This window comes from Caretta caretta, chromosome 20 (assembly GCF_965140235.1).
Source record: "Caretta caretta isolate rCarCar2 chromosome 20, rCarCar1.hap1, whole genome shotgun sequence".
Lineage (NCBI taxonomy): Eukaryota > Metazoa > Chordata > Testudines > Cheloniidae > Caretta > Caretta caretta.
Window position 1 is genome coordinate 2643802 of NC_134225.1, and position 13775 is coordinate 2657576.

At 55.1% G+C, this 13775-nt stretch overlaps 1 protein-coding gene and 1 long non-coding RNA gene across 3 annotated transcripts; one reads left to right on the forward strand and one right to left on the reverse strand.

The window, feature by feature from the left end:
• Positions 1–1441: 1441 nt before the first annotated feature.
• On the reverse strand, positions 1442–9669 carry CNPY2 (canopy FGF signaling regulator 2). Of its 2 annotated transcripts, none has more exons than XM_075121735.1 (6): positions 9594–9669; positions 7805–7929; positions 7322–7437; positions 6434–6631; positions 5921–6017; positions 1442–2437 (listed from the first exon to the last, which is right to left on the reverse strand). In XM_075121735.1, exons 2-6 carry the CDS (start codon positions 7902–7904, stop codon positions 2394–2396), a joined length of 555 nt encoding a protein of 184 aa, XP_074977836.1. In that variant the 5' UTR covers positions 7905–7929; positions 9594–9669; the 3' UTR covers positions 1442–2393. The 2 variants fall into 2 exon arrangements, with proteins under 2 accessions (XP_074977836.1, XP_074977835.1); XM_075121734.1 differs by having other exon boundaries at positions 7805–8006; positions 9594–9654.
• LOC142069697 (uncharacterized) lies at positions 3506–8157 on the forward strand. Its single transcript, XR_012665648.1, has 2 exons — positions 3506–3924; positions 4788–8157. It is a non-coding gene; the product is annotated as an uncharacterized LOC142069697 (long non-coding RNA).
• Positions 9670–13775: the final 4106 nt, after the last annotated feature.

Below are 13775 nucleotides of genomic sequence, written 5' to 3' on the forward strand. Positions count from 1 at the left end.
GGCAGGCAGGCAAATGTGCACAACAGCTGCGTAGACAACCTTGGCTATTGTTCAAGGTTAATAGCAAGAGAGCTCCTCCCAGGACTGGCCTCTGGAAGGACTTTTTCCTTTGCTCAACCCTTCCCTGAGCAGCCACGAACTGAAGGCACCAGCCCAGAGGCCCTACAGAGCCGCTCCAAATTGTGGCTGATGGTGCAGCCACAACCCCGAGCCAGCACAGGGCTGTGCAATGCCCCTGGGAGTCCTGTCATTTCCAAGGGCCCCTACTCTGGCAGGCAATTACCCCACACTGAGCAGCCAAGCACTGAGAAGCCTATTGCTTCAAATGATTTAGGGCAGCCACTGGCCATGGTGAAAGGCTCATTGCCTTTATGTGCGTTGCTGACAAAGGGGGAGGCCCAGCCTGGAACATGAGGTTGTTAAACTCCTTGTGGAGCCCACACACCGTCAGCCCAGCAAGCCCCTCCAGCAGGGGAGGGTCAAGTTAATGCCAGCAGCTGACCTGGAGCAGTGAGCAAAGGGGAGGGGACAGGGAGGAAGTGGGACGGGGGGGGGGTCAGGGCCTGCATTCCCCCACTCCAGGAACAAGGCATAAATGGAGGGTCGGGCTGGTGCAATAGGTCCCAAAGGCAAAAAAAAACCCAACCCCAAGCTCCTTCTGCTTCAGCCATGTTCACTTCCAGTGAAAACTGGACCAAGGGACCCTTGTTACCTGCCCTGGTGAACATGACCCTGGGCATCTGCCCCACTGGCCAGGGAAAGATCATATGTGCCTGAGTTTTTCCATGTTCATCACAGGCCCCTGGTCAGAGCTGGTCCTTTGGGGGCCCATTAGCAGCAGCTTTCACTCGGTCACCCCCAGCAAGGATGGGGTGGCAGGGGCACCCCCTCCTCAGCCTGGGCACCAGGGGTGTGTGTGTCACTTAACAGCCATTAAAGCAGCTGATTGCCAGTAAAGCTGCAGAAGCCCTGCACCCCCCCAACCCCTTCAAGAAACATTCCACAGAGCCAGCACCTTTGCCCTGGGACTTAGCCACTCCTGCGTGCGCGACATCCCCTACTGCACAGAGGATTCGGGTCTCAGCTGCCATGCCTGCCTCTTTAGCTCAAGCTGTAGAGGCTTCTGGCTCTGGAGAGCCCTGGTTTAAGCCCCGCTGTTGCCCAAGATGGTAGCTATCGCCCATGCCTGGAGCAGGAGCAAATCGCTGGTCTGTGGCATTGCCTAACACTGGTACTGCCCTCGCCTCGGTATTCGCTACGCTGCCACAGGATAGTTGAAGCTGCTAACAGCTTCCCGCTGCTAGCCCGGGCTGGCGTGGCCAGGGATACAGTGCTGAAAACTGTCCCATGGACTAAGCGCCATAGGGCCCTTCAGAACCCACTGCTCAGACCAATCACCCCTACCCCTCATTGCACAGGGAAACAGGACCATTGCGAGCAGTTTCAACTGCAGTGTGGCCAGAGGTTTATTCTACTGCCCTCTGACGGAGACCACAGCAATCTGCACCCTAGAAAGAAGTCCTCAGGAAACAGACCTGAGACATTTAAAAACAAGCCCTTCAAAGTAGCACGACTCCCCTTGGAAAACTGGATCCCTCCACCCTGCGTGTGCAGAGGCTGCTAGCAGAGCGCCGACTCGGCCGTGTCTTCGCCGGCTGTCATTTGAGCTCAATACTCATTGCTCCTGCTGCTGGTGGCTGGAAGTGTCCCCTTTGGACGGATGACGGTGGAGAAGTCTCTGTGCGGTCCCCTTCCCCTGGGCCCTTCAGAACAGCCACAGAGAAGTGAGTTGCCCAAGGTCACGGTGAGACAGTGGCAGAGCCAGACCAGAACCAGAGTCCTGACTCCAGCTCTAGCACTGTAGCCCCTAGAACACACTGCTGCTCAGAATAAAACCCGGGAGGTCTCACTCCACCAGCCCTTCTACAGCTCAAAGTCCTGATGCCCATGCCTGGCTCTGCCCCCCAGAGAGCATCTCCTCTCAGAGCTGGAGCAGAACCCGGTTCCTGGTCCCCTTTCCTCTTCCCATCAGCTGACACTCCCACCCCAAGACAACCAAAATAAATAAGACGTAAAAGCACCAGAGTAGGTGGGCGGGGGGAGGAGGGGTCAAATCCAGACTCAGGACTCTACAGGCACATCTGTCCATCTCCTCGGGGAAGGGATGAGGGAGGAAACATCGACAGCCTAAAAGCAGATGGGAAGTCAAGCGATCCCAAGGGGCAGGAGAAGGACAACGTCTTTCCCTCTGAAGGAAGTTTCTGTCCTGCTTTCCTCCCCAGGCATAGTTTGGGGTTTCCAGGGGACACCCAGCAAGGTTCCCAGGGCAATGCCGGCAGGTAGGGGAGGAGTCCACTGCAGGGGATGTCCAGTTTGATCCGGGCCTTCGCACTTCACAGCTCATCGTGGGGGATGTTCAGGGCATGGTCACACAGATCTACGCATAGGAGCACAAGCCATTAGAACAAGGGACTTACCAGACTGGATCAGAGCCGAGGTCCAGAGAAAGGATAAGAACCCTGCAGGAGACAGTTGTGGGACAATCTCCTCCTGACCCCCCTGCCCCACCCCCTGCGAGTTAGAGGTTGGTTTGTGCAGTGAAGCAGCAGGGCTCACGTTCCTTACGGAACTGGCTCTAACCTCTCTCTGGCTGGTCTCTGTAGCATGTCAAATGTCTAATCCCTTTCGGAATCTTGTTTTTGGCCTCAGTCAGGTCTTGTGACAGTGAGTTCCACCAGCTAACTGTGCCGTGTGTACTTCCTTTTCTCAGCTAGGAATTTGTACCTTTCGATCTCACTGAATGTCCCTGTATTATTTACATTACGGTAGCACCTGGAAGCAGGGATCAGGTCCCTTTGTGATAGTTTCCTACACCTGAAGACAACTGGCTCTGCCCCAGAGTTTACAGTCTAAGTATTTTGCTGCCAGTCCTCAAGCTGATTCGGTTTCCAAATCAGATCTTCAGTAACATTTCTATTCAACTGTAGGAAACAGACTGCAGCTACCATAAGCATGTCCCTTTCCAACTGCCTTAGCAGCTCATGACCTGGGAAGTCTGCAGCTTCCTTGTCCCTTTTAACTTGTGAGATGATTCCCACATACTCCTCAGTCTGTATTATTCCAAACACCACAGACCCGCTCACAGCCGCTTTGTTGACCGCAGAATTTCTAGCATCTTTCACACCAAAGCACTTAATCTACCTGGAGGATAATTTCATCCTCACTGAAATGCAGCCACCTCTAGGGTGGGATGCAGCAGCTGTTCAACATGATACAGTATCACACAGTGGCCTCGGTCTTGAAAGGAAAGCAGCAGTCTGTATGTGAATGAAACGGAGCAGTAGGTCAGTGGAAAATAATTGCCTAGTTGGGAGGGGGCCAGGACACCGGGTTAACATCCTGACGCTTGTAAAAGGGGCCATGGGGTCAACAATTTAAGACCCGGAGTTTAACTCTCGTTCATTTTTCCAGAGGCAGATCATCCCTCTTAGAGGTGGAGGGCACAGGAGACCAACCTCTGACTCTCAGCCATTTACTGAAGCACAGAGCAGGTAAGGGGCCAGCTGGATGTGCAGCCCCAGGACAAGGCTGTTGCTCAGGTGAGGACTGAAAGATCTGGCTGCCAGCCAGAGAACAGAGACTGGCTGGCACAGCAGTGACTGGAGGAGGGACCACTTCTCTCTCTCTCTCTCTCACACACACACACACACTTTAGTTAGTGGCTAATGAAAAATGCGGCTGTTTGAACAGAGCTGTTGAGGTCGGCCTGTGACCCAGACAGGGCAGATGGCAGGCGCTCTCTGCTGAAGACTGACACATCGCTGTGGCATGCAGAGCGATCAGGTGTGCAGGTCCAGGGAGATCAGAGGACAGAGGTGTAAAGCCAGAGTCCCTTTCCAACAGCTTGGACAAGAACGAACAAAGGTCAGGCGGCACCCAGGGCTGCCATCCAAAAATAACTTAGCGGGATGGGGAGACCAGTCCCTGAATAGCACCCAGCAATTGGCTGCTCCAATCCCATTACTGCTTTTGGCAGCCAATGAGAATCCCCAGCGCAAAGGAGGTTGGGCTGGTTGTGGGAGGAGCTGCTGTCCCTTGGCCCTGCCTCAGGAACGCTTGGCACAAGCTGGAGTTTCCCAAAAAAGTTGCAGGCAGTTAGAAAAGGAAGCATGACATTCTGACTTGCTGCCCTTGGTGGGAGCAGCGAGCCCACGGAGCCGGGACACTCCTGCAGAGCACTCGCACCAGATCCCCAACAGGTCTCTGGAGGGGGTTTGACACTCCAAGGGCGAGGAGAGGCCAGGGGATGGGAGGGCAAGTTACTGACAAATGCATAAGACAGTGGAAGTTAGACTCAGACCCCATCAGTGGACCAGTCGCAGCCTACCTGAAACAGCTTCCTGACAGAAAGCGACCCAGCGGCTGCAGGATAAGAGCCTGGAGCAGCAGGGTCCAGTGGGTAGGGCACTACACGGGGAATCAGGAGACCTCAGCTCTATTCCCAGCCCAGCCGCTGATCTGCTGGGGGACCCTGGGCAAGTCAACGTAACTCTGCCTCAGTTTCCTCATCTATAAAATGGGCTAATGGCCCTGGCTGTCCTTTGTGAAGGGCTTTGAGGTCTACGCACGAAGCACGCTGGGTAACAGCTAAGTATCATTACTTCCTTTCTTACTTTCCTTCTGGTTTATGAATAGTTTTTTGTAATGGCTTCTCTACAGCGCTCAATAGAGTATCTGGGGAGTTAGCCAGCACTCTACGACAGAGAGGTGGTATCCCTGTGTTACAGATGGGGAAACCGAGGCACAGAGTGGGAAAGTGACTCAACCAAGGTTGCACGGGGTCTACAGCAGAGCCAGGAATTGAACCCACATCTCCTAAGTCCCAGCCCAGCACCTCGTCCATGTGATCATCAATCAGAACAGACCTGCAAGCCCCACAGCTTTCAGCAGTCACCGCAGCTCAGCGGCATGCTTCTTGTTTTGGCTGTTTAATGAACTCACTGATTCCGAGAACCAGCATAAAACGGGAGGCTGTCCAAATTAAAAAAAAAAACAAAAAAAACCGCCTAAGGGGGGTGCCTTAAATCGACATCTTGGGGGGAAAAGAACTGGCCAAGGAAGGTGCAGTTGTGGGAAGGTGACGCGGAGGAGTCCAACACCACGCTGCCTTCCCAGGCCTCAGGAGTGGGTGATTCCACGACTCAGTGAAGCTTATGGACCCTGGTGCAGAGGGAACACTTTCCCCATCGCTGGAAGACAGCTTCCTCTGGGCTGGAGCGCAGCAGTCACCCTGTTCCAGCAATGCTGCAGCACCAGTGCATGACGGGAAGTGGGGAATAACACTGATTGAGTACAGGGGACCAGCCATGGTATCCGGGCTAAATACTTTATGTGGCAGCACCCCGCTTCCTTGCGCCCTGCCAATGGCTTCTGCCCTGTTCAAGGGTGTATTTCGCTCCTAGAGTGGTGACAGCTGACTGGGCTTGGCCTCCAGGCAGCCATCTAGAGGTGAGCGAAAGCCTCCAGGCTCCGTTTGTTTAAAACAAACAAAAAGAGGTATTTCTTCACCCAACGCACAGTCAACCTGTAGAACTCCTTGCCAGAGGATGTTGTGAAGGCCAGTATACCAGGGTTAAAAAAAGATAAGTTCATGGAGAATAGGTCCATCAATGGCTATTAGCAAAACTATACTCTGAAGCGTCCCTAGCCTCTGTTTGCCAGAAGCTGGGAATGGGCGAGCGGGGATGGATCACTTGAGGATTCCCTGTTCTGTTCATTCCCTCTGAAGCGCCTGGCATGAGCCACTGTCGGTAGACAGGATACTGGGCTGGATGGACAATTGGTCTGACCCAGTCTGGCTGTTCTTATGTTCCCTGGCTGACTAGCCTCCCACCCCAAGCAGCAGGGGACCCTCACTTACCGGTCCGTTTGCTGCAGAGCCGATCCTTGACGTTGACGGTCTCATGGGAGAAGAATTCAATGAGCTCATCTTCATACTCCTCGGCGATGCTCTCGCACTGCAACAGGGTCCGGAGAGGGTCAGAAAACCTGCATCCTGCCTCCCCTAGCACTGAGCGGGTCACACGGGGTAGCCACGGCAACAGTGACAGAGAGGAGACACCAACGGCTGGGCCCTGCTCGACACAGCCCCAGCCACAGAAACAGCAGCCCCACCAGTCCATGGCCTGCTCTGCGGTGGCAAAGCACAGTGGTCAGGCTGCAGGGGGGATGTCAGCGCTCTGCAGTCCAGGAAGAGGGGTCAGGGTTAAGCACTAGGGTGTGGCTAGTGAGAGCAGCCTGGTGTCTCTCACCCAGCACCAGCACGGCGGGGGCTACTGCAGCTGAGAGTCAAAAGTCATCAAGGTCCCCCCTTCAACTGGCAGCTGAGCTCCGTCAGGGGAGCCCCACGTACGCCCAGTGCCTCTGCACTCACCGCAAACTTCAGGCGGGACGTCACGTCCCCGTCCATTTTGGTCTCAGAAAGGTCCATCTTGGTCCCGTCATGGGAGATCACGCGGACGTAGCTTTTCCGGTGGGTGGAGGGATCCACCTTCTCCCCATACTCTTTCATCTTCTCACAGACCCGCTCCAGCAGCTCCGTCAGGTGAGCTTCGGATCTGGCGTAGGGCACCTGGGCAGAACCACAGTGATCTGACAGGCTGCGCCAAGTGCATTCACCGTGCCACTCACCCACGAGATAGCCACAGCACCTGAGCCCCAACACGGTCATAACCGTGCTTTGCAAGCGTTGGCCGAGCCGCCCTGGGAGCGGCGACGGTGCCATCCGCTCTCTACACAGAGGCAAAACGACTCGGCCGAGGTCACGCAGCGAGCCAGGGGGGCAGCTCTGCACAGAACCCAGGAGTCCCCACTCCCAGTCCCACCCCCTGCCCACAAATTCTCCAGAGAACAGAAAAGCCCAGGGGTCCTGGGTGCCAGCCCCCTGCTACATCAGCCAACGCTGCTTCCCTAGGGCAAGAGCCGCTACTACAGAGAAGCCATTCTCAGCCCTCACAAACTGGCTTCACATTCCAGTGCCGCCAATCAGAAGAGGAACCCCCCTTCCGCGGTTAACAGCACCCAGTGGGCGCTCAGCCCCCCTTGGAGTCTTTCTGGGGGAGGAAAATTAATGAAATGGGATCTTCAGGACCCACTCCCTTCTCCATCCCTCTCCCCACAACACGTGGCTGCTACTTCCAGCAGGGCTTTATTGTCAATTTACCATCCATCCTTCCCCTCTCTTAAACCTGATCTTTCAGAGACTCCTACTGCCCCAGGGCTGGAGAGAGGTACCCAGCTGGGTAAGTGCAAGACACCCTACCTCCACAACCGACTGGCTGCCGTCTGGGTTGATACGGAACGACCCCATCTGGATGGTTTTCTTGGGATCCACCTGGGAGATCTCCCACTCCAGCTCGTCCACCAGGGCCCGACAAGCTAGAGAGGAGAGAGAGAAATCAGTTGCATTAGTCAACATGGTGAATCAGATGGAGAGAAGCAAATGGCTGTTACCCAGCCTGCCCTCTGCAGCCCTGGGCAGGTCAGAAACAACAGTTCAACAGTGCACCGTCCGTCTGGGAGCAGCAACTAACCCTGATACAGTCACTAACAAGATGGTTTCCTTCTCAGGGTCTGCACTGTGCCTAGCCCAATGGGAGTCAGAGCCTGAGAGAGGATCTGCTCCTCTAACAATAATCTGCACTTACTTAGCGTTAACTAACCCGATCCCCATTTGGCTGATAGGGAAACTGAGGCATGGGGCGTGATTGTCACACAGCAACCGAGCTGGAAATGCTCCCTTTACCTCCACAATGGAGATCCTGACTACTCCAAGCAAGGACACTGTTCAACAGGGACACCAGGATGACGGACAGGCAGAGCGTGTGAGAAACCCAGCCATTCATCTTCCCCGCAGGCTGGCACAGTGACCTGCAGAGAGGCCAAAAGGATTCAGTGCTTCCAGATCACAGCTCCTCCTTTCAGCCACGAGGGGTCCAGCAGGCGCTCTGTGGAAACCCAAAGCAAACTCTGCTTCTGCTACAGCGAATCCCTCCCGGTTCCAACAGCAGCTCCTTTAGGGGCTTGTCTACCCGGGAGCCATGTCGAACACTGGTCTGATTTTACTGGTATACCATTATAACCTCCATGCTTACGCCAGCCTGAGAATGGCTCTCTTTGATTTAGCTTAAACCAGAAAGGACCCTGCTACAGCAGAGTAACAGAGATATAACTACAGCATTTAAAATTCCCACCCTATCAGATCCTGTTTAACCCCCCCCCCCCCCCCCCGGTAGATTTGCCCTAGGAATTGCTCTTTCCTGCCCCAACAGCTCAACCCATCATGCCGGGCCAGCATTTACAGTGCCAAGGGCTCCGTGGCACAATCGTTCCCTGTTTCAAAGCGGTCCTCCAAGGAGCAGCTGTTTGTCTGCTGGGCTCAGGTTGTGAGCACAAAACAGGGACTGTGCGGCGGGCCGGAGGCCACAGGGTTTGGCAGTTTGTAGCTGCTCTTTGCTGGTTACTGGGATCGGTCAGTGGCCCTTCCCCGGGCCATTCCTACAGAACCTAGCGAGATGGAGAAAGTGCCCACAGGTCCCCTCCACCAGCCCTGGGGCTGATGGGCACCGGGGAGTCACAGCATCCCCCAGGACAGAAGGGAACAGCAGCCCATCATGGAGCCTTGGGGGGCCAGCTGACACTCTCTTTCCATGGTTCTGTAACCTACTCCCCAGTGTGCCCCACTTCCTGCCAGCGCCCCCCACACTCTGCCCCCTCAGTATCCCCCAGAGGTCCCCAAAGAGACCTCTCTAGCTCCCTGTTATGTCCCTAGATACCCACTACGCCCAGGACCCCCATACACCCTACAGAGATCCCTATAGGGACTCCCCAACCCAGATGCCCCTATACACCCTATAGAACCCTGTATAAAGACCCGCGCTCCCCTCTAGAGCCCCCCCTCACACACTCCCTTAGAGCACCCTAGACTCAGGTCCTCCCATACACCCTACAGGGCCCCCTCTCCCCTCTAGAGCCCCCCATACACCTACAGAGCCCCTCCCCCACACCCTATAGGGACCCCTCTCCCCTATAGAGCCCCCCCACCCAGGGCCCCCCATACACCCTATAGGGACCCCTCTCCCCTCTAAAGCCCCCCATACACCCTACAGGGCCCCCACACACACCCTACAGGGCCCCCTCTCCCCTATAGAGCCCCCCCACACCCTATAGGGACCCCTCTCCCCTATAGAGCCCCCCCACACCCTATAGGGACCCCTCTCCCCTATAGAGCCCCCCACACCCTATAGGGACCCCTCTCCCCTCTAGAGTCCCCCACCCAGGGCCCCCCATACACCCTATAGGGCTCCCCATACACCCTACAGGGACCCCTCTCCCCTCTAGAGCCCCCATACATCCTACAGGGCCCCCCCCACACCCTATAGGGACCCCTCTCCCCTATAGAGCCCCCCCACCCAGGGCCCCCCATACACCCTACAGGGCCCCCTCTCCCCTATAGAGCCCCCCACCCCGCTACAGGGACCCCTCTCCCCGAAAGGGCCCCCCCCACCCTACAGGGACCCCTTAGAGCCCCGCACCTGAGACCTGTCCCGGCCCCGCCGCTCCCCCGGCGGGCGCTGAGTCCGCCCGCTCCCGAGCCCCGCCCCCCGGGGCTGCCCCGCCGCCCGCCTGACCCGCCGCGCTCCCGCCGCCGCCGCCGCCGCCGCCACCCCAGTCCGGGGATCCGGTGAGGGGCGGGGCCGGGCCGGCTCCGGCTCCTGCTCCAGCAGCGGCTGCCAGGGCCCCTCCGGCGGGGCGGCCGGGCACAGGCACCGCTAAGGGCAGCTAAGGTGGCGGCAGGACCCCGGGCGCACAGCGAGGCCCCAGCTCGCGTGGCGTTGGGTTCCACGCGAGCAGCAGCCCGGCAAGGGGCGGGGCCTGCGCGGATGGGCGGGGCAGGGAAGTTACACAGCTGGGCGGAGGGACCGACCTCTGGGGCTAGGGAGGGGGCGTGGGGGTTGCAGCTGGGGGAAGGGTATAGGGGGGCGTGCAGGTTGCAGCTGAGGGGAGGGTATAGGGGGTGTGGGGGCTAGGGAAGGGGCGTGGGGGTTGCAATTGAGGGGAGGCTATAGGGGGTGTAGGGCTAGGGAGGGGGCGTGGGGGTTGCAGCTGGGGGAAGGGTATAGAGGCCGTGGGGGTTGCGGCTGAGGGGAGGGCATAGGGGGGTGTAGGGCTAGGGAGGGGGCGTGGGGGTTGCAGCTGGGGGAAGGGTATAGGGGGTGTGGGGCTGGGGGGGCATGGGGGTTGCAGCTGGGGGGGACATGGGGGCACAGCCCTGCTCTGAGGTCATGGGGAAGGAAGTGGGCACCTCCTGGCAGCAGATCAAGCCGGGTCGCTGAACTCTGGCTCCCAGCCCCTCTGCTCTAACCACTAGACCCCACTCCCCGCCCTGAGCCACCACCAAAACCCAGAAGTCCTGGCTCCCAGCCAGTCTGCGCCAATGACTAGACTTCCTCCTTTTCCTTGGTCCCTGTTGTCTGTGCCCACTCCAGTCTCCAGGATGCTCCATGGCTAGCGAGTGCCAATGCAGCAGGAGAGGGGACTAGGGAGCCCTGGCAATGACTCTGCCCTGGCTGTGCTGGAGTCGATCATCCCCACAGGCACTTTGCCTCCTCTGCATTGAGAGCAGCCAGTTTTCGGGGGGACATGCTCCCCCCTGGGAGCCCTGGGCTATAGCCGCTCCTGAATCTCCGGGCAGGGCAGCCAGGTGCTGTTGCTCGCCGGCTAATACACCAACCCTATGCAGGGTTAGATCACGCAGCCCCAATGCACTGGAGACAGGGGCCCCCCCAGGAACTAAAACTGGAGGGGTTCTTGAGTCCCCATTTTTAAGGGGCTTCTAATTCAGGAGACAGGCCAGAGGCTCACCTGGCTGGCTGCCATGTTCTGATGCAGCGATCCGGGATGCTCGAGGCAGGTTGACGCTCCTGCTGTGTTAGCCGACGGCCAAGGATGTTTGGTGAGGTGCCAGCTATGCCCGTTTATACCATCCGTGACTTTAACCGCTAGGACGCACTGTCCCTTCGCGGCGGGCAGCCCGGGCTAGGCTGACGGATGCCCCAAGGTCCTAACCACCCGTGACTTTAACTGCTAGAGCTCAGAGCTCCTTCGCAGCGGGCAGTCAATACTGACTGACAGGTGCCCCAATGGCAGCACTAAGAGCCTCTCCACACCCGTGACTTTAACTGCTAGAGCTCAGAGCTCCTTCGCAGCGGGCAGCCAGGATTGACTGACAGGTGCCCCAAGAGTTTGCCCCGTGGAGGCGGCACAACTCAACACTAGGCTCTTAGTACTCTCACCTAATGGCCAGGCTTTAGAGCCAAAACGGCTGAGATTCTTTAATTGTGATGGCTGCTTTACAGTAAACCAGAGAAAACAAGTCAGGCTTATGCATAAATGGTTACCAAATTTATTAAGCTAGATTCTAATCATGTGGTTACAAAATTGCTAGTGCCTACTTATTTAAATGTAGAGATGTTACACACACAAACAAGTTACAAAACTGAAGCCACAATCCCAAAGAAAGAAAACAAAGTACAGAGCTCTATTTCAAAATATGTGTACACTAAAGATAGGAGATCAGGTGTGGGTGCTTCTTACCCTCCTTGCATCTCTCGATTCCAGCGGTGCCAAGCCAGGATCGGTCACTCAATTCCGCGGAAAGACAAATAAGGGACAAGGCGTAGGGACCCTCTTAGCTGCAGAAGCCTTGGGAGGCTGTCACTTATCTGACCAGCAGATAGATAGTGAAAAGCACTCAAAAATCATGGTGCTGTAGGTCCCCTACTTATACCTCTGTACTCCTTTATTCTCTTTCTCCTTTCTTATGCCAAATTGAGGCTGGTCTGTCGTGACGCCAGCTTTTGCAAGAGTAGTTTACACTTGCAAGGGAGAGAAACAATAAGTTTCGACTACTGGACATTTCTTTTATTAGGGTAAATATTTTCCCACCTAGGATGTTGGTGTGTGTGTATCACGCTACTTAGTAGGGGCTAAGAGCCATGTCTGTCACAGGGCCTCTGCCTGCTGTGAGCTTAATCGTCGTATCTGTTCCCAGAGGCACATTGTAGCAGCACACCTGTGCTTCAAAGGCTGTGCTGGAATATATGTTAAGTGCCCTGTTCCTGCTTCCTCCTGTGTTTCCAGCAATGCTGGTCTGAGGGGGGGGGGGGGGGGGGGCTGGCTGTCTGGCTACATTCCACCCCCTGATGCACCACACTACATCCCAGATTGCAAGGTGGCGGTGATGCCAGCACCTCTTGCCCTCCTTGGGGAAATCTAGCAATACCCAACAACCAAATTAGAGGATGAGGGTTCGCGGAATTGGTTAGGATCCCTTTTTAGCTCTAGGTATTTGATTTGCGTGGAGGAAAGAGCAGTTTGAATCAAACGCTTCATAATACATAAAGTGACACAAAAAACAATTACAATAATTAAAATGGTTAAAACAGTATTTACAACCGAATGTAAAAACGGGGAGAGGGAAAATCCCAAGTGTTGAGCTAACCATTGCATCCATGAGGTTTGTCCATTCTCAGCCACTGCATGTAAAATTTTAACTGCACCTTTAATAGCAACCACATCTTGCTCTATTTGCCCTGAATGATTTACATAAAAACAACAAGATTGGTTGATGACAGCACACACTCCTCCTTGCTGGGCTAGGGTAGCGTCCAGTGCTATTCTGTTCTGCAGAGCATATCGGGCCACAGACTGAAGTTGTTCATTTAAAAGCCCTAATGCATCAGCAGTATGATTCAGAGCAATTTCCAATTGTCCAGAAACGTTTGCTATTGCCATCTCGAGCTCAGTTATACCTAACCAAGGTATAAGTGCACGTGTAAATCGGTGAAAACCAGAGGGCCGTTCAATCAGGGGGTTATAGGTGAACTTTCGTTTGGACCGATGTATAAAACTTCCCAGATTTGTTATTCTGGGGGCATTAACATGAGGGTGTACTGTTAGTCCCTCGGGTACTGCATGTCCCAGTGAACACCTTCCAGTCCAACCTACAGGTAGATATTTATATGCCTTGTCCCCACAAATAAAGAACAAGCCAGGTTCTTTACTAAGAATAGGTGAATAAGGTCCTCTGTGCCACCTGCCCCCCTCAGGTTTAGGTATGGGTTGGTGATATGGAACACAATATCCCATCTTAATGTTAGTACAGAGCAAAACTATTAACAAATCTTCTAAAATTTGATCTGAGCGAAAAAGTCCATTTTCATTACACTGATCTAATAAGGAGTTAATAGATTTGATTAGCAATGGGTTATAAATGTGTCCGGAACTGGGAATAAAGAACAGTGATTGGTCATACCAATCTCTGCTTTCAGGGTATCTACTCATATTCAGGGGAACAATTGTGGCATTATGTATGCTAAAAAGGGGTCTATGTTCAAGTGTGCCATTGATGGGACCTTTCCAACATTTTAAAGTCCTTTTGTCGCTCATGGGTGGGTAGGTAGTCCAACCCCCACTTTTCTGATCAAATACAATTGTATGGGCACATTGCTGCTTATCTAGACTACCCATTTGTATGTCACCCTGAGTTTCAAAACAAATAGGGTATACTTCTTTAGATGATCCCGTTACATATTCCACAGGCTGTCCCCAAACAGTGCGATGCCATTGTCCCACCTCCCCCGAGTCATTGTGAGGGTTGTTGGTGTACCATGCTGGTCCCCACTGAACGATGTCGCTTTTGTTCCACCAATCAT